This window comes from Penicillium samsonianum (assembly GCF_028829775.1).
Source record: "Penicillium samsonianum strain IBT 33392 chromosome Unknown utg000006l_segment0_segment0, whole genome shotgun sequence".
Lineage (NCBI taxonomy): Eukaryota > Fungi > Ascomycota > Eurotiomycetes > Eurotiales > Aspergillaceae > Penicillium > Penicillium samsonianum.
Window position 1 is genome coordinate 347,673 of NW_026643264.1, and position 20,579 is coordinate 368,251.

Sequence of the window (20,579 nt, forward strand, 5' to 3'; positions counted from 1 at the left end):
TCTCATGTCGCTTCTACTGCCTTCTAGCGTCTGGCCTTAAATGCTACCGCCCACTTAAGCTAAAGCCGATCTCTAGGGTTTTAACTGTTTGCTCCGTTGCCGCCGTTAACTAAATTCGCCCCGTAGGCGCATACACCTCGCTATCTAATATCAAACCGTACAAATGATCGAGCTTCGAAGCATCGGCCCCGACGAACGAGAGATATGGAAACATCAAAGACTGGCCTCGCTTACGAAAGCACCTTGTACATTCTCATCAAAGCTCGCAGACTGGGAGAATGTACCTGAGCAACGTACGGCTTAGCATATGCGGCGACTACCAAGTGGTTTCTTCTCTCCAAGACACGATAGTGGGCATGGCCGGGGGGCTTCTACTTGCCAAGCCTGAGGTTGCAGAGCTTGTATCTATATGGGCAGCTCCCGCTGCACGAGGCGCTAATTCGGAAGGTAGCAGACGTGAATTACCAAGATGATGCATACGGCACTGCTTTGGTACATGTTGTTGTTGGCGGTAATACTGAAGTTGTCAAAACTTTACTAAACTACGGTGCTAGGGTGAATATGGAGTCTTATGTGTTCAGATGGCCTCTGACAGCCGCTATTGAAGGGAGGAAAACTAAAATGGTGGAACTCTTGCTTAGAAGGAACGCAGTTGTGGATTCTTCAGAAGCTGGAAATCCTCCACTGTCTGCCGCGATGAAGGGGGATCTTGAGATCGTAAAATTACATAATGATCGAGGTGCCTATATAACATTGAAGGGTATAGATACGGTACTCCTCTTTCGTTACAGCACTATATGGGAATGAAGATGTGGCTTCATACTTACTTCAAAGAGGAGCAAAAGTCGATATCGCTATCGAAGCTGCCCGACGCAAGGACTGGGATTCAACGAAATTTCGGATGGTCAGTGAGCGACTAAAAGCATGCGAGTCAAATGTCAAGCAAATCAAAAAGTCCGAGTAGGAGGGATGTCTGCCTGTATATGTGGAAGGCTATATCCACATGGTCAAGCGTCGTAGTATGGGAGAATGTCACTCTATTTCAAATGAGATGTAAATCGGAACGACTATCGGACTCTAAGTGTATTAAAAATTGGGAAATGTTGGTCGATGTGAAACTCATTTTCTTGTTGGTTCTTTGTTTGCGACTATGGACACATTGAATCATCAACATCTACTTATATGACGAAATTCCTTACTTATGTAGTTTAGTCTTTCGTCTTTAATGATACATTATTACTTGAGTATACCTTGGGAAAGAAAATCCAGTGACTGTACTTGTCTATAGCTTGGGAACACTCATTAATATCGTATTACCTCGGTATAGAACTATTCGGTACTCTAATTGGCATCGTTACTCAGAAAGACTTGGGCCATAGTAAGGCAAGATAGCCAACAGTGCGGTTGAGGTACAGATCTTTGTCAATACAGTAGCGCCCAACATCGCCTTTCATACCGGGAACATAGAGACGCTCTATCGGTCCCTAATCAGATGATCATCTGAGCTATATGGCTATTACTATATTTTAAATAATGTTCCGATAGTGAACGGTAATATGTCAACATGTTTTATGTATATGAAGTATCTACTCAAACTCAACGCCACTGAAATGGTCTTGTACACAACTAGTGTTGATCTATCAGCACCGAGCCTCAATGATAGTCCTTTCGCGAGATCCGACAGCCTCGATACACCACTCAAGGAAAGAGGCGGATCCTTGGTCCGGCTTTGCTCATATCGCCGCCAATTTCGCCTGGTGAACGCCTTCAACTCAAAAACTCCTCAATGGGAGTCAAATCAGGTGAACAGAACCAGTTCTACGCGTTCTACGCCTGCCTGGGCACATATTTTTTGAAGCGCTCAGAATCTTGAAAATATGCAATAAATATCCATGTTGTTGTGTGCATATATTTATATCAATGTATATAATTACTGTCTGAAACATATAATAATTGGGTGTGTAAAAGTGATCTGATCTTTCCAAAAGTGAATGGGATGATAGCCGGGACTTCTAACTACCCCTGAATCTTATTTTAACCGGTACTCGCCAATTTGAACGTTGAACTGATCAACTTGATAACGCCAATCTTGATGTTGTGGGTGGTTGACAGCAGTCGCAAGCCTACTTCTGGGCCTTCACCAAAACAATTCCCGAATTCCGATCCCACAAATATTCCCCAATGCTGGTCGAATTGAATCTAAATTGAAACCACACAAAATCCAATTTTGGCAATACAGCTTCTAGAAATTTGAGTATTATCTGACGCCGACTGCTAAATGCATTAAGGGTTCGAGGGTGTCCTCACTTTTCTTTCTCCCATACAAAAATACAAAAATCTAATGGATAATGGATTCCACCCCCGAATCCCCCTCGCCCATGGGATAGTATATAGGCGGGTTGAGCACGTCGCGAAATGCTCCGATAGATACATCTAGACTGGAGGTTGCATGGATAAAAGTATGTGTTTTGAGTAGCATGGCAATATGAATAAAAAGGAGATGTCAGAATTTACCTCGCAAGTTACAAACTGCCCATTCATTTCTGTCCATTGTCACCTGGATGTGGGTAGTATGGCCGACGATTTCCTTTGTCATCCCTGTCGGAGAAACCCATATCGACATAGGACAAAGGAAGTTGAACCATGAAGCCGAAACTCACTCGCTGGCCTGCTTCGGCAAATCCTTCCGGATCAACCATATCTGATATCTTGATGTCGTATTATGCACATCGATTAAACCGCACGAGATGGAATGGAGCCACAATGATGGATCTGTCACAAATGATAATGGCAAGCGGTTTTATGATCCCATGGGAAATATATCTATTGGATGCTACAATCAGATTGTCGAGATCTGCCACGAATCGGACAAAACGCCGAATGAGGTTCAGAGCACAATGTAACAACCCGTTGAAAGTAGTGATACTTGAATCCCACTAGCTTAGATTGACTTTACAGCTGCCAACGCTATCGGTGCCGGTGATCTCAAACAAAGAATACATTCAAGGACATTGTTGCCCAGAAAAACAGTGGAGGGCAAAGCAATGAAGCATCATCAGTGTAGACCCGGCCAGTCGTTGTAGACAGTGCGAGCTTGGCTGAAGCCGATTTGGTGCGGACTGTAGATACAGACGCTTTTTCCCGTACATCATGTTGACTGCTCGCTATTGGTCCAGTTGGAGTGGTAGGTGCAGCCTTTATACTGGGGCTGGCTTTATTTGACGTAGTCAGTAAACAGCCCCTAGAACTGTCCCGAGTGGCCCGGGAGGAACATGCCGCCGATGTTGGATTAGCAGCCTCTTCGCAGTAAAAAAGGAATTGTTGAAATTCGGGAAGTGTTCCAGTTGATGAGCGCGAAACAGAAACAGAATTCACGCAGGCTCGACAGGCATGGACCAAAGTCAAAAATGCCGAACCTGGGTAACAAAGATCCGGGGTCTTGCCACTCGATTCCGCCTCAAGCATGGCATCGTTGCATTCATCATAGCATTTTCCTGGTATGTTCACAGCCCGGTTTCGCTTCCAATCCCATGCCGACTGGTTCAAATTGAAGATGTCGTACCCGAGCCCGAATTCAATTGGACTTAAGTTGATATACCCGCGGGTGGCGTTATACTTTTCTATATTCTCAGACGTGATCGGCGGACCCCAGAATTGAGGAGGCCCCAGTTCGGGGCTTCGTATACACTCTTCTGGGCGACAATAATATGTATCCGCAGGGGGTCCAGATTCGAAGTTGCATTCCCCGTCAACTGTTTTCTTTGATGGGTTGCAGAGAAAACGAGGCGGACAACCCCAAGTATAGTCCTTTGGGGGAGGGGATAAGGGCGTGAAAGTTGGATTCGTGATTCTGCTTGGGCAAATCGAAAGCGACAGATCTATATCTGTTAGCTTTTATTCTCGCTCAACGAACAACTGTTGGATTCACCTGATGAAGCGGAAGTTGGAAGCAATGGTGAATTTTCGACAGAGATTGTATCTGCCATACTGCCGGAAACACCCCACCAGGCTAAAGTTTTATCGAGCGGCGTGACCGGCGTCTCGGTGGAAGTAACAGTGATTGATATATGTGTTTCTTCCATTGATTGACTAGGTAACTGGGCTTGGATGTTTCGCGCCGTTGTTCCCTGGAACAACTCCGTTGCTGTCGCTTCTGCAGAGGCCCGTAGCGCCTCCGAAGTCAACAAATTGACTATGTTAGTGCTCATGATAGTTTTAATTTGCAATTCTGTGACAGTTCCCGCGTCATTTATAGCAATTGCCGTAGAACCTGGCTTAACATCGGTTTGTTTACTTAAGACAGCGTCAGCGTTGGTGCTTGAACTTATAGAGCTTTCTGGTAGGGATGAAATCCCACTTGTCGCGTCATATGTCGTACTCGCAAAAGGTTGAATCAGTGTTTCAGTCACTGTAACCAGTGAAGCATGACTCGATGATGCCCAGATGGATTCGGTGATTGTGTCTGTGGTAGTAACAATGCTCCACTCGGTTGGATTGCTGGGGTCGTCAATGGTTATCGTGGTAAGAGAAACTAAAATGCTTGTTTCCCGTCTCGAGGTATCATGATTGCTGGCTCTTGTGCTGCTGCTCTTTTGTGTTGTAAGGGTTTCAGTGGGTGAGGCGGTTAAAGTAGTTCCCGGGAGCACTGTGCTGGACCCAGAGGAACTCAAGGGTATGTCAGTGACTGTTATGATGCTCGTCACTGTTGTAGTTCTCCAGTCTATCATGGTTGTTGGTTTGTCGATAGTAATTACGGTGGCCGTTACCGAAATGACTGTTTCCAAACTTGAAGTAGCTCCAGTGGTGAGTGATATGGTTGTGTTTGTTCTTATCGGCGTTTCGGTTGTTGAAGAAGCGGATGGCGATGAGAAGGTTATTGTACTGCTCGTATCACTGGTGACGGGGGTGGTAATAGAGGTTTCTGTACAGGTACAGTCGGTCGTGTCCGTCGAAGTTGATGTCAGCGTAACAGTGATCAAGTCCCAAGCCCGACGTAATACCACGCGCTCCGTTATCACCTCCACGCTCTCTTCTTGACAAGATGAGAGTTGTTGGTATGATACAGTTGGAGGCAGGTCGGAGGAAACCACGACACCCAAGAACTGCAGCATCCCGAGGACCGCCAGAAAAATTGAAATGCGCATTATAGCTTTAAATAAAGTGAATGCAAGATATCTAAGTAGTGATGGTGTATTTATACTTCTTACAAAATGGTCAACGTATCGTAAAGCAAGTCTTCTGATTGATTGACATGTGTTATATCATCCGAAGGGTACCGTCAAATATCATAAATAGTACAAAGTGTTCTTCAATAAATTTATCGTAAAGTCTGGCGTGGGCTCTTTATTTCTTGATACCGCCATCGAATACACTCTATCAGGAAAATTGTCTGGATGCCTTTACGGGTGATACAGCGTCGAATCTTGATTATGGCCATCGTCATTGTCACGTTACCCTGGTCTCAGAAATCTAGGAATATCTAATATTCAAAGATCATTTCCTGGATTTAGCATAGAGCGTATCATCGGAATGATCCATATATATGCCTTGGTGTGAATTGGGCCTACCGTTTTATTAAACGACAACCCGAAAAATACACCTATATCAAGCAAAAACCAATGGAAAAGGACCGCCTAGAAGCATTTACACCTGGTCATTTTGTTACCTGGTATACTCGCTTAGGTGATACTATTCAGCGGTTAAAAATCGGTTCGAAAAATAACTATAACTTTGACCAAAGCGGCTTCAAAATCGGCGAAGGAAAAGCACGAAAGGTTGTTTCAACTAAGGAACTGGCGGCCCTACTAAATCGCTTTACTTCAATTGAACGTATTGCGGCCGATGGCTGGGTAATGCCACCTTGGGTTTGATTAAGGGTGAATTCCTTATGGAGAATTGGTATAGGACTACCAATCTCCCCGGCGACTATTGGATTACTCATACACCTAATGGTTGGACCGACGATACTATAGCCTTTCAATGGCTTCAATCAGTCGAAGAAAGCACTCAAATTCGCTGTACAAGGACGGGTTTTCGGCTTCTTCTTTTTCGAATTCTACTCGCAAGAGCATAGAGCTGCTTTCAAATATCACTACAGTAATATTCGAAAACAGTTACACCTCTCTACTCTTACGAATTCTTTCCCGGAAAATAGACCCGAAGTACACTACTCTGTTTTGGGCCGCCGCTTTATAGAGTCGGCAGAAGAGGAACGGTACTTAATGCTCCGTAACAAACAGATGATACGTCGTCAGAATACTGTAACCTTCAGCCCAATCTCCAGTGATTCATAGACAACCTCCACAGAGTATCACAACATATCCAGATACCCTGGCCTACCAGAACTGACCCCATCTATACGCTTTCAAGCTTGCGAAGAAGAAATGGAAGGAATGTACGAAATGACTTACGAGTATTTCCCTCAAGCCATACCCCGCTGTCTCAGAGAGATGACGCAATCTCCACCAGTATGTCTACATCAGCAAAAGGATATCCAAACGATTCAGATTTTGAGGGAACATGGACAAGAATCGGGCTGCTCTTCTCATAGTATAACTCAGGCCAGCAATCTTGCGTCTGGATTGTCTGATGTTATTGTCATTCTCGAGCGCCCTCGCACTGAAAATCCACATTCCCCTAACCAGAGCTATGGTGGCTTTGTGAATGACTGTCGCACTTTGAAAGCGGTGGACGAACTTCTCCGCTTTGCTGGTCGAGGGACTCGTGACATTGGTACCGTCACTCTTGTCAATGCATTCTCATTGCAGCCTGACAAAAATGCGCTTAGGGCAAACCTCAGGTGTGAAGAAATTCTTGCACGATTTATACAGATGAAAAGACCTCAAGTTATCATTCACTGTACAAATCCGAAATATGAGAGTCCGTGGATGAGGATATTCAATTGTGGGGGTGATCTTTACTGAGTACGGAGCGAAACACATCGGAATTGTCGATGGGCACACCGCTATCGTCATACCTTCTTTTCATCCCTCGCATGCTATCAACCACTATGAGAACAGACTGGAGCTACAATTTTTACTCATGTATCACTTTGCCTTGGCTTTCCATTCATTAGGTGGTAAAACGGTGATCTCGTGTTGCGCAAACAAAATCAAGGATTTATGCCTTGTTAAGGGAGAAAGAAAGGAAGATAAATCTTCCCCCAGTGACTGGGAATTGGCATCATGCATGTCAGATAAAATCAGCAAATTTTATCTGTTTGGTGGAAAGGACGTCGTGCCACTCTCAAAGGGAGTATTTGCCGAGGAAAGTCTTTCGGAGCAGATCACAAGAGAATCCGAGACCTTCGATTCCTTGAGTTTCTGGCTTACCCTCCTTCTCGAGAAGCCGCAGAAGTTTGAACTTTTTGGAATTGCAGAAAGCTAGGTTCCTATTGCAGAAAGCCAAGAGCAATCACAGCCCCCTCTATTCGAATTGACGTGGTAACAGAACAAGATCATTGGTTTTTCCAAGCGAACGACACCAATATGACTGATGTACAAGAGAAATTGTCGGCACTTACCATTCAGAATGGCACGCAAATATCCGGTCTCATCAATGCAAACCGTAAAGCTTGCAGTGCTGTTCAAAAGAAATATTAGATGCAGGAAAAACCATCTACGCGTAATAATCGAGCCAGTAGATCCTATTAGGGGAAGCTGTGAAGGGATGGCCCACACGGTTCAACTGTCACGAAATTCTATTTTCAGGCCCGCATGTCGAAAATGGCCGTTAGTACTCTCTTCCTTGGCACCGACCATACGGATACACCATCTGAGGAAGGTATCGAATCTTTGTTCTGGATCTTGTTCACAATGGTTCCAGTGATGTTTAATAAAACTTTTGAAAGAACTGTTCAATCGGATTTAGGTCCGGTGAGTAAGGGGGTAGATAAATTAACTTCACCCCTGCATCCGCCCACGTCTGTGTAAGCCCCTCTGAGTGGTTAAATGATACATTGTCTATAACCAGGACAGATGTAGGTTCTGGCCATCTCCCGCAATGCTGGAGAAGGTGTATTACGAAATCAATCCTCGAATGCGGTAGCATTTGTGGAACCGCGGAAGACACGGGAGAGAACGATCCCGTCCTGGGCATAGGCAGGCAATATCTGGTATCGCTGATCGCAATGAAACTGGGCCACTTTTTAAGGAACATTCCATAGTAGTGCCCGGCCTATCCGTCTAAATACAACCTGCTTATCACATCCAGACTCATCGACACATACTAGATGATACGACTGGATGTCAGACAGAGTGTGAAGATAATAGTCTCGCAAATCGGCATTTTGTTCCTGGGCCCGTTATCGCGCAGTCTTCTTGGACCAACCTTACCTTTGGCGACAAGGGCTCTTCGGATACTTGGGATTGTAACAAAGGTTTGGAACTTGTCCCAGAAGAAGAGAGCCATCTCATCCAAGTAGACGCCGGGCTTCTCAGATAGATGGTCGCAAAGCGCTTCTATCATTAGCGGTGTCACGGTACGTTTCCTACCGATTCGGATTTGGGGCGCGTAGATGCTTCCAAATTGCCATAGATTTCTGCGAATATTAATGATTGTAAGCTTGGTGCATTCCGCTTCTTCGGCCATCTGGAAGATTGTAACGGTTTGACTCTCTATCATGTCACCAATGAGATGGAACTTCGCGAGAGGGAGCCTTGGAGCCATGTTGTGTGAACTAGTCTTTGAATAACCTCGGATGGCTAGCGACGATGAGGAGGCAGCTTGATGACTGGAAGAAGAAGGGGGTTGACGCAGTGCGTGTATGGTAGTTTCAATGTAAAATACATTATTTGACGTCTCACATTTGTAATTGTATAATACAGATACTACTTTAGGAAGCGGTCTAGAGCCAAAAGTGTCGCGAGTATATCCAATTAGGACCCGCATTACTCGGAATTATTCTCCGGCAAAGAAGTCGCAAGAGTGTGGAGGTACAGCTGATTTCGAACATTACTGTAGTGCAGCTGGAGTCAAAATTGATTCGAACGATCGTTTTAAAAGGAAGGCCTAGTCCGAACTTCGGTAGAAGAACGTTCCGGAATGTGTGGTCTATTTTAGAACTATGAAAATACGTAACTATATTGAATTTTGTTTAGTTTAGATAACACCCTTTAACGTGCATCCCTCCGCAACCGCTTCCCGCCATCACCGCTCGTCAGCAAGGTACTTTGGAAGACACGCCAAAAGACTCAACTATCTGGCATCAACCTATTATAATAAAATATAGTAACGTACTTCACAAGCGAAAGGCCATCGATATCTCAACAACGTCGGTCTACGGAGGTTTTCCTTATTCTTTGATGCTTTTTGGGTGACTCTAACCTCTGTATGAAGTGAGGGGAAATCCCATGACTTTAATAATTGCGATGAATAAAGAATTATTATTCTGAGCAACCTATTTTTCAATACTGCGATAATGTAGTACTTTGATTTCTTAAATATTGATATATGGGGTTCAAATCCTTATCAACAACTATCCATAGAAAAATAGGATCCAAGAAGAATGTTATTGCTGAGATATGAGGTTATAAATATCGCATTTATCATGTGGTTTTGGGGGTGGCCATTTGCTTGTGAATACTTTGATAATATTATCATCCATGATACACATAACACATAACTTCCAATCTGACCCAAAGTACCTATCCTACAGTCTCGTGCAGACTTCAATATGCAAAAGCTTCCCGCTCAAAACTAAGCACTAGAACGTCAGGGCTAAAAGCCTATTATAGATACATCATAGTCAAAATGTGTATTTCTCTTCGTTGTATAGTGTCCTGTTTAAGTGTATTTGAAATCTAAAGAAATCTGTCAATGTTCGTATCACATGGATAAATATAGGTCTTTGTTAACAGGCCACCTTGCACTCGAGCCATACGAAGCTTCAGTAATTGACGGTATTCGGACGATCCACGGCACCCTTCCGGATCAAGTGTCGCTCCTTTTTCAAATAGCAGCCTTGCCATTGCATGTTTTCTTTTTTCAAGAGCAAATTGTACCGGTGAACAGTCAAGATCGCCATTAGGGTTAGCACCATGTTCGAGTAAGAGCTTGACGACTCTAGGTCGGCCATAGCAGACAGCCACACTCAAAGGACAGAAACCGATTGCCCTTCGGCTTGCTTTATGGTCTTCAGCGAGAACAGGGCACCCATCCAGTATCTTTTCTAGCAGATTATCAAGACGATTGGTAATAGCTCCCCTCAAGAGAAGGCAGCATTGAACAATACTATTATTCAGTATGCGATCCACATTTATCCAGCCTAGCAGTAATGCCGCCATCCCGTGGTTCTCCCGTCTCGGTCGAGAGAACTCACATAAAACATCGAAATCGAACCATCCCAGTCGCCGCAAATTGAGGTTGTTCTCTAAGAGGAGCTTCATGACGGGGAGGTTGTCTGATTTCGCGGCTCTGAGTAACAGTCTGTGATCTATATGCAAGTCTGCACCAGCCTCTACCAAGAGTTGGGCGATTTCCAGATTCGTAGATGATGGTTTGGCTGCTGCAGCTAGAGCTAGAGGTGTCATGGCATACATGTCATACGTATCGAGGTTGCAGTAATTGTGTTCAAGGAAAAGCCTCACAATTGATACATGTTCCATTTCAACTGCTCTGCATAAAGGAATCGCAGCATGTCTGTCCTCGCTGTTGGTTTTGAAATCGGCTTTGTGTTCGAGAAGCAGGTTGACCACCTCAACGTGCTCTTCTGGAATTGCCTCAGTAAGCGCTCTTTTGAATAGATCCCCTTCTTTTTCGGTGTCGTGTTGAATGCAGTGGGGAAGAAATAATTCGACAAGACGGGCATGTCCATTTGATGCGGCGATCACTATTGGTTCTCGCTCTTCAAGGACAAGCTCGTCCAATATCTTCGAGCCGCACATCTGCAACAGTTTCCGCGCACTGGTTTCCTTCCCTTTTTCGGCTGCCCATGCTATCGCTTTCCCAGGTGAGTCCTTGGCGATGGTTCTGTAAAGAATTCTATTCAATAAAGCATGGAAGTGGCCGCTGACCCGTGTGAGTGCATTGAGGTCAGGATAGTCGAGGTGGAGGGAAATCTCCAATAGCATCTCGTTAGGTATTGCCGAAAGAGTCGTCATATTTCGATGTAATTCAATTGTTGAGGTGTGTTTCGCCGAAAGGAAGAATGAACTCAATCGGTAAGTCGCTTTCGGTTGAGCTATTGGATTCTAATACCCGGCAGTTACTTATACGCAATTTATGTGATGTAGCATGAGAGCATTTGTACGGACTCTCTGGGAACCTGATTTGTGTCGTTTTCTATGTTGAATAAGGCCAGTTTTTCAAGTCTGCACGTTGTTCTTCGTGTGTAGTTCTCTGATTAGGATGTCTAATTTAGTCTCAAACGGTATAATAATAACACGATACATCATAAAAGAATTTTGGTGTTTCGTTGTCTATTTATAGATACTAGCGAGTACGAAGGCATACATGCAGGCACCAAGCCTGAGCTATTTCACATATTAAATTACCAAAGAGAGCTTCAACTTCATCTTCAATTTTCCCGTCTATTTGGAAACGACTTCAAGAGCCGGGTGAAAACTGAGATTCTTTCAAGCGTTTGAGACATTGTTTTTGCAATCGGCTTTTCAAGAGTAAATATGTAGTAAAGTAGTCAATTTCTCGCAAATTGTGAAAATGCGGTTTCATCGATAGGAATCCCAATTTAGGCACTGGTTTGTTTCGTAACCGAGGTTTTTGACATAAGGGGTCTCTCTCTCCCAGCGCCATAAGCGTCGTTGGAGATTCGATGCAAATCCGAGACACAAGGTTAAGCAACATGCGGAGGCGCTGATCACTGCTTTGGACAGGAGGCTCGGGGTTGCACAAGAGGATTAGTCTGCCCTGCTGCGGGCTACTAGCTTCATCGCCACTGCCTAAGCGCTCAAGATACACTTCCAATACCCTTAACATCAACATCCTCATCATCTGGACCATCGATGGAACCAGTAAGACAAGCATGACACTCCTCTACACCAATCCCACTTTTATATACTATCCAGTTCCGACCGAAAGGTATAGCTCCGATTACGGCCAAATTACGCTGTTGCACCAAAAGTATGGATGCCAGTTGTCTATGATCTGTCGGTCATAAAGGCTTATGAGATACCAACATTCAACACCAGGACTAGAGTACTCGCTAGCTAGCTTACGTTAAGCTGGCAGCCATGTCTTCATAGATAGACTTCCCAGGCGATCTCATTGAGCGGCAGGGTTAGAGACCTATATTTCAGCCGGTCTCTATGATTATCAATGCGAGGGAGTCTGTGTTATTCCTGATTTCATGCCACAGAATATTTTTTATTAATAAATGAATTTAATTATACAAGTAATTCGGGCGGGTCCCTTGAGGTAGGATTTCTATGAATGTATGCTTGAAGCGGAAGATTGAAACATTGCGTGCAAATAGGAACTATTTCAGAGAGGTGCCTAGTAGACAGGTAGTATGTTTTGCACTCTCTTGTGGGGTTACTCGACACATTCATATTTCACTGAATTCCCGCCAGCTAGAATAATTCGATCTGGTAACATTGTTCTAAAACCGCCTATATGATATACCGCTGACAGCGTAGTGATACAGGTCTTAACCTATGAAATTCCTTCCATTTCAGGAACTCTGAACAGCGATGGGCCATGATCTCGCGAACTTCCAGCCCCTTTTAGTATACTGGTGGTTAGAAGCAGTTATTGACGCTGCACGTCGGGGACAAAGGAGACTAACCATTCCTTTCTTCCAATCACCTCGGGATCAGCCCCATACTCGAGAAGAAGTTGAATCATCTCCTTGTCCCTATTTAACATAGCCCATACAAGAGCGGTTTGGCCGTTAAGATCGGCTTCATTCGGACGCGCGCCATTCTGAAGAAGCACTTCAGCCACTGATGTGACTCGGTGGATTACCGCCCAGATGAGAGGCGCCCGGCGGTCCGTGGGTGTCTGTCCAATATCAGCGCCGTGTTTGAGCAGCAATTGGACCATGTCCACGTTCCCTTTCATCACAGCCCAAACGAGCGGCGACCGTTCTGCCTTTTTCCCATTCGATTGAGTCGCGGCATCTGTATTATAAGCAAAAAGAAGATTTGCCACTGCAAGATCATCCAACACGACGGCCCAGACGAGAGGGCGATAGCCTTGCGCATCGGGTTGCTCCACATCGCATCCTTCCTCCAACAGAACTTTGACCAAATCAAAGCAGCCCTCCATAATGGCCAGAGTAAGTAGGGTGAGCCCGTGGCGAACGCCTTGGTTTGGGTCTGCTCCTCGTTTCAACAGCATGCGCGCTAAGTTTGTTCTTTGGCGCTTGACAACCCAGAAGAGGACAGTTTCACCGTGAGCGTTTCGAGAATTGACGTTTGCTCCTGTATCCAACAGCAGTTGGCAAACACTTTCATCATGATACCGAGCAGCAAGAATCAAGGGGGTATCATTTTGTCGTTTTTCTGGTGCATTCAACAATCCCCGGTACTGCGAGTTCATCGTCAGGAGCTTTACTACTTTCTTGTAGCCCTTCATGGCCGCGTAGTGTAGAGCCGTCATGCCATGAGCGTCTTGAACTCGGATATCGACGTAGTTCGTTCTCTCAAGGAAATCCACGGATGAGATTTCGCCTTGACGAGTGAGGATTTGGAGAAGTTTGCATCCACGAAGTAGCGGCATCGTAATAATCCTCATATGTCTGTCGATGGAACCCATCATATTAAGGTCTCTTACCGATAGCTTCTCCGCTATGAGAATACAGATCTCGACCGGCATCCGCTCTATCAAATTGCGATGTTTGGTTTCCATTTTACTAGAATCAAGTGGCCCGGGAAAAGTTGATAACTCACGAGCCTGCCTCTTTATACCGTAGATGTAAGATGACCCTTCACAATTCACTGGCTAATTCCTCCTCCTGCTTCGTGATCTTCTCATCACTATGTTTATGATTGGCTAAATGTATCCCCGGGCAACTTTTACGTGTTTCAAGGATTATTTTGGTTGACGCTAAGTGTATTTAGGCAACCCAATAATTGCTCAATGTTTCCAGCCCGTGTTTTGTAGAACCAGTAAAACACTTCGACGGTTATATTCCAACTTCTTCTTATCCAATATGCAAGAGTTGTGCGGTTGATATCAAAAGAGCGAGCAGCAGCAGCGATCGGGAAAATTCTATCATTATGAGTGACCCCAGAGCTAATAAAGTCGTGGTTACCTGCTAAATTATTATTTCGAGTTTTTTGACGCAGTTTGGGAGCATGGTAGGCGGTTAAAGATAGATAATTGAGTAGGGGCAGTTTTGAGGTGAGAAGACGGACCCGCCGGGTTTCATGTTACTGCTTATAAGCGTTACTCAATGCGACATTATAGTCTAATTCGTGGTTTGCATTGTATTTCAACCGGAGACTTCATAGCTAGAACCCATTGTGGGTTATAAGAAAAGAATAGTTGACGATATTTGTAGCAGATGCGATTCCCGGTGCTTCTGTCAAAGCAAATCCAAACAATATTCAAATTATTCCGATAGAAACAAAAGAAATAATATTCCATATTTGTTGAAGATTGTTTATTTATTTAAACCACATAGACGACTTGTTTATTCCAAGTTCATTGACTTGCAAACTCAACCTTCGCAAAATGACATAACATTCCACATATCCAATTGCGGAACCATTTGTCTTAATGATGGAACTTTCAATGAACCCATCAATTACGGCCTTCATAGATTGAAGGCAGATTATCTGTATAAGATACTTGCGCTGCAACAATTTCCCTCTCACCGCCTCGTTGGACCAACGTAAGTAATTATCCAGGATGCTCCCGAGGGCTGAAAAGTTCCAATGCTCAACTGTATAATAATACTCTGGATCACGAAGCTGGGGGAAATGAACCATTCTCTGCATATTTTCAACTGGCCGTTGTGGTGAGAGCCCGAGGTCAAAGTCTTCATTCTCCAAAACAATGTTCTCTGGGTTAATCCACCACCGGCTAGAATTCAAAGCTTCCATGGAAGTGACAAGGAAGCTTATGACATATGCCGGATGCCATGTATAGCTTTTTGTTACCCATGAATTTAGAGATAAATTTGAAGGGTTCTTGGTGAGTCTGTTTCCACGTCGACGGCGGAGGTGACGAAACAGGATATTGTATCGAAATATTCCGCGCTTGTTACCTAGCATGGCACAAGCTCACTTAGGTTCCAAAGAGTAGAAGCAAGAAATATCAGACTATGAGGAAGACACCACTCTTACGTATACTTATATCTTCCCGTCGTTTGTCTGCTATTTTCAAGTCTATCTTGAAATCTATGAATCAATCTAAAAATCAACATTTTCAAATTGGGATGGTAGAAAATACTCAAACAAAAAGCCCCGAAAAGCAAGATGACTAGCTTTTGTAACCCAATTATGGAAACGCTAGTTTCGGAAGCCTCGAAATTCATTTCTTTTTGTAATGCACACCCCAGTATTATGGCGAGCCGGTGCAGTACCAAGCCGAAAGGTCAGACTAGGCATTCTGTACAGAGATCAGCTTGCATGCTCGCCATACTCCGTACATATGGTTCGGATTCCTCATTGCATGGCCAGTTTCTCTCTCCATTGCATCATAATGCAACGTAACTTGATAACTATGAGGAGGCAATTTTATCAAAACATCTGGTCCGATATACTGTAGCCGGAACCGTTGATACTCAGTCTGTATAGTGGAACTTGTTGTGAGAGCCAATCTATCATTTCTTGGTTCGGTAAGTTTGATTAGGTAGCTAAGGAATTCTTATTAACCGGCCCTTACATTCTTTTTACAAAATTTACAGAACTTGCAAGCGCCAGGGTTTAGATTTTAGGGGCGTCTGCTTGCTCGGGAGAACAACAACGTCATTTATCTGCTGGGCGAGTTAATTAAGGTTTATTTTTTGATTTAGTTTACTTTTTATTATTCACACATAGACATCTAATCATTTGAGCCACCTTTTGTCGCCGGAATTCAAGTGTAAAGCTACGTAGAAATACAATTCGGTGCGAGCCTTAGTAGTAGTGTAAATGAAAGAGTGAGCTTCAACGAGCCAAGAAATCCCGCAAGCGATGCGCTATTTGAGGCTGCCCCGCCTGACGTCAGCACATAATGCTGATTTGGGTGGCCATGTAGGCCATAAGACATGTGCACAACGCGGTTGTAGGTATTATAATATCTCATAGTGAACTAGTTTTCCGTTAACTTCGTGTGTCGTCTTATCTATGTTTCTCAATATGCTCTACTATGTAAAACCTGTCGCCTTGACATATCAATTTACTCACTGACCAAGTTCTCAGGTCTGACGGGCTCGGTGTCTGTCATGGGACATTTCTTCAATTGATAGTATAAGCTTGGGTCGGGTATTTAGCTAGAGCGGACCCATTCCTGATAGTGTGCATATGAAATTTTATGGTATGTTCGTACTTTTTAAAAGATGTTTCTCTCTTGGCCTTGTGCTCTCATTTCAAAAAGGGGGTACAACAAAGCAATCTGCGCGGTTGCGGCATTCTTGGTATACAAGGCAAAGTGGACTATATACGCCGAAGGATGACCAGGAAGAGTTTGAAAGTTTGTTGTTTCGATTGAAATATTAGAACAAAGCAAGTAAGTTGAGGGGTGCGTGCCCTACTCAATACGTATAAAATCCTAAATGGTAGCGATGGTCAAGACAAGACGTTACAGTAGATTTCAACAACGGCTTCCCCTCGAAACACTCATGATTTGTTTCACCACACTAATTCAGATTTGGATTTAGTGTCAATTAATCTTGGCTCACAGAACAAGTTAGCTTACGACTAGTCCTAATACGCGTTAGCGGGGTCTCGGGTACGGGCCGAGAAACAAATCGTGACTGTTTCGAGAGGAAGCCGTTTTCGAATTCTACTGTATAAATCAATGTTATGAAAAGATTGGATAACGGCCCTACCATTGTCAAGCAAGCCAGTAAGCTCGCCACCTCACAGGTGGATCTCGTCGAAGTGTTTCACTGGTTCCACAAAACACCGGCTGGAAACATTGAGCAATCATTGGGTTGCCCAAATACACTTAGCGTCAACCGAGATAATCAGTGAAACAGTCGAAGCGGTTCGTTTTGACAAGATCCAAATGTCACGCAATTGTAGACAGGCGTCTTCGAAGAATCCACAGGGACGTACGGTTCGTTTGACTCGTAAAAAGAGTACAAAAAGCCATTATGAGAAGCAAGAACGGATATAAATAAGGTCCATTCGGACTCCAAATTTAGCCAATTCTCCGCCCATAGCAGCTATTATACGAGACTAGGGTGGAGGTGCAATGGATTTAAGGAAATGATTGTCGTCTCGCACTAACGCTCAAAATAGCTGTCCCGTCTGCTTTCTTGAGTCGTGTAAGCCCCGTAGTGCTGAGAAGAAACCTACGGAAACGCCGGCCCATCTTTCAAGGATAGTGAATGAGGATCGGAATCGTACTCCGCTGTTTTATTTCACCGACTAGCCCTACACAACTGAATGAATCAAGCTCCCTAGGAAGTTCATGTGGTCTTTAGCTTTCCTGATTGACCCAAAAATATATTTGGTGCCGGGCTCTGTATATTCAGAAATGAACCAACTCTCCATGTTTATTTGGGAGAATCGAGAACCCCAACTGAAATTAGCCACGCCTCGTTTTAAATTAGCCGTGCCTCATTTAACCCGTTGAAAACGCTGCTCTAAACTTGTGATACAGGAATCATTATAAAGCATGTTCCGGAATCTATATCACAGCCTGCATGCCAACCGTGTTGCTACAGTTGCGTTGCTATAATCTATAAGTCTCCACCCCTGAAAGTAATATGCGCACCTCGGAGGAGGAAATTAAAAATCGAATCCATTTCTTACGTGCTGAGATCAACCACCTCAATAACACAATTACTTTGCTAAATTCTCACCAACAGCAGCTTGAGGCCATCGAAAGGTTCTGGACCCGGATACAAAGCTCGAAATCTCTGTTCAGAGGAGCAAATTTCTTCCGTACTTGAATTGATTTGACCTCCACGAACACTGCGAGGATCATTCAGCTCCATTCAGTATACCTCACACATTCGGGTGAGGGTTGTCACGCACTAGATCCAGCTACGTGTCTATGATCACAAAAGCTGTCATGATGTCTGCTATGGTTGCTTCTAGCAGATGAAATGAGAATATTGACAGTGTCTTAAGGAGAAATTCATCATTCTCCTGGTCTGTTGCGAAGAACTTAGGTGCAAAGGACATTCAAAGACTGCAGTTTTTTAAAGGGTAGATATCTAAAAGCAATTTCAAAATGACGCCATATAATTGCTTGGGCCTTTTAGACTAAATATGTAAAACGTTGCGACAACAAATAACCTTCAATACGGCAAATAATCATAAGAGGCAAGAAATCTGCTGCAGGAGAACTAAAGCAGAAATTCCAAACATGGTTAATATTTCTATAGCCTGGCGTCAAATGGGATTTTTTTAATTAGGTAATCGTGGCACCGCCTTTTACCACCACCTAACTACCCGGTGGGCCCCACCGGATCCCATATTCTCACCGATCCCAGATTTTCAATTTTGTATCAACTTCCTACCAATTTTATACCACCCAACGATGTCAGATCAAATTGAAAATGTTGAAATAAGAATTTTACAGGCCGCAGAAGCCTATAAGAAAAGCAATAAGCCCAATTTAGCTAATTTGGCGCGGAAATTTGCTGTCCAATTGATCGAGTACGCGGTCGCCTTCACGGTCGGAAGTCCAATTCGACTATTGCTAGCCAAGGCAAGGCATTGAATTCAATTCAAGAAAGAGCATTGATTTCTTGGATTCAAACCCTACGCCATTCATATACTACAAATAGCCCAGAGCGTATTGAGCGATCTGCAAACCAGCTTTTAAAGACTGCTGGTTCTGACCGGCAGTTTGGCCATACCTGGGTATACCGTTTCATCAAGCGCCTCCCACCAGATATCCCATATATTAGCCTAAAACCTACTGAAAAAGTAAGGTTTGAATGCGAGAACTATGGCGAATTACCGCTTTGGTTTAATAGCCTTCGAAAGGTTATAGATCAATATGGTTTTCAAAGGAATGAGATCTTCAATTGTGATGAAACTGGCTACCAAATTGGCCAAGGAAAGCGTCAAAAGGTTATTGCTCCATGCGGTGCATAGATATGCTACCATGGTTCCTACCTAAGGGTAGTAACCATCTAGCAGAGTGGTATAAAACTATCACTATCCCAGAATTTTGAATTAAGCCTACACCAAATGGCTGGATCAATCACGAAACTGCATTTCAATGGCTTTGTTCATTTCACGAAGCTTCAATTTCTCGTGTTAATAAAGGCAGGCCAAGACTTCTTATGGATAATCATGGTTCTCATACTACCATTGAATTTACTACCTTTTGTAAGGAGAAATTCATTATTCCATTTTACTTTCTACCCCATCTCTGCCAGCCGCTAGATGGTCAAGCTTTTCAATGCTTAAAATATTACTTTCGTTCCGTCAATAACGAAGTTATGATGTGGGGTGGAAGTGTTACTAGAAAAGAAGACTTTTTCAGGATGATCCACGATATTCGGAAGAAAAGCATTTACCCTTTTAATCCAGAGATTGTTCTTACTCCCTTACGCCGGGAAGATGAAGTAGAGGGTGGTATAATACGTATTATTATGCTGAGTCACCAATTCGCTCCCAGATACCATTACTTGGGTTAATAAGCTTAGCATTAAGCTTATTAAGGATCTGGAATCTCAAAACCAGCACGCGAGACGGCATATCCAGCGTAGTATGGATGCAAATACACTTCTATCCCAACAGCTAGATCTGGTAAAGGCATCTTTAAAGAAGTCTCAATCCCATCAGAAAGCTAGAAATCAACCGAGAAGTAGGAAATCGATTCTTGGAGCTTCTAATTCAGTCATATCTCCTATATCTGCAAATAGGATGATAGCAAAAAGGGATGAGGCTGATACTAAGAAGCTCCAGAGGAAGCATGCCAAGCAAGCCAAGGAATTGGAAGTTGAACAGCAGGCCCAAAAGGCAAGGGATTTAGCTGAGGCTGAGCATGAAGTATCAATGGCGGCAAGAGATAGTAATAGTGGAAATTGGTATATAGATAGTCATGGTGGTTATTTGTAAATAGTGTGTTGAATGCATTTTTAATTGAAAATCTGGGATCCGGTGAGAATATGGGATCCGGTGGGGCCCACCAACACCGGGTAGGTGGTGGTAAAAGCCGGTGCCACGATTTTCTGGCATTTTTGAGCACCGATTTGACCGGTTTTATTGACTGGGCTGACACCAAAAATTACTACGGCGCCCACTCCTACGACGAGCGTTTCTGTGTCTCCAACCTTAACGCCGCCCTGTACACTTACGAAGGTTGTGAATAACCTCCGATCGTTGCACACATGAATTTGCGCCCCGGAGTCGATAACCTACTTCTCTTCGGCCGGTTCTATACAGTTTTTCTGTGCGATCTGAGTGAACATGACCTTGGTGGAAGCATCTGTTGTGAAGAAGCTAAAATCATATTTTTCGAAGGTTGCATTTACATGCTTTGTTCTCTCTTCTTGTCTTTTG

The 20,579-nt window shown here is 43.9% G+C and overlaps 4 protein-coding genes across 4 annotated transcripts; 2 read left to right on the forward strand and 2 right to left on the reverse strand.

Annotated features, from left to right (window-relative positions):
• Positions 1-4,770: 4,770 nt before the first annotated feature.
• N7471_010349 (uncharacterized protein) lies at positions 4,771-5,037 on the forward strand (the record flags this gene model as incomplete). The annotated part of the gene is made up of 1 exon (XM_057283068.1): positions 4,771-5,037. One exon carries the CDS (start codon positions 4,771-4,773, stop codon positions 5,035-5,037), a length of 267 nt encoding a protein of 88 aa, XP_057132047.1.
• A 2,151-nt stretch (positions 5,038-7,188) lies between these two features.
• On the forward strand, positions 7,189-7,386 carry N7471_010350 (uncharacterized protein; the record flags this gene model as incomplete). The annotated part of the gene is made up of 1 exon (XM_057283069.1): positions 7,189-7,386. The coding sequence occupies one exon, from the start codon at positions 7,189-7,191 to the stop codon at positions 7,384-7,386; it is 198 nt and encodes a 65-aa protein (XP_057132048.1).
• Positions 7,387-9,886: 2,500 nt separating this feature from the next.
• Positions 9,887-11,099, reverse strand: N7471_010351 (ankyrin repeat domain-containing protein; the record flags this gene model as incomplete). The annotated part of the gene is made up of 2 exons (XM_057283070.1): positions 9,887-9,943; positions 10,002-11,099. The coding sequence occupies 2 exons, from the start codon at positions 11,097-11,099 to the stop codon at positions 9,887-9,889; spliced, it is 1,155 nt and encodes a 384-aa protein (XP_057132049.1).
• Positions 11,100-12,705: 1,606 nt separating this feature from the next.
• N7471_010352 (ankyrin repeat domain-containing protein) lies at positions 12,706-13,806 on the reverse strand (the record flags this gene model as incomplete). Its single annotated transcript, XM_057283071.1, has 1 exon — positions 12,706-13,806. One exon carries the CDS (start codon positions 13,804-13,806, stop codon positions 12,706-12,708), a length of 1,101 nt encoding a protein of 366 aa, XP_057132050.1.
• Positions 13,807-20,579: the final 6,773 nt, after the last annotated feature.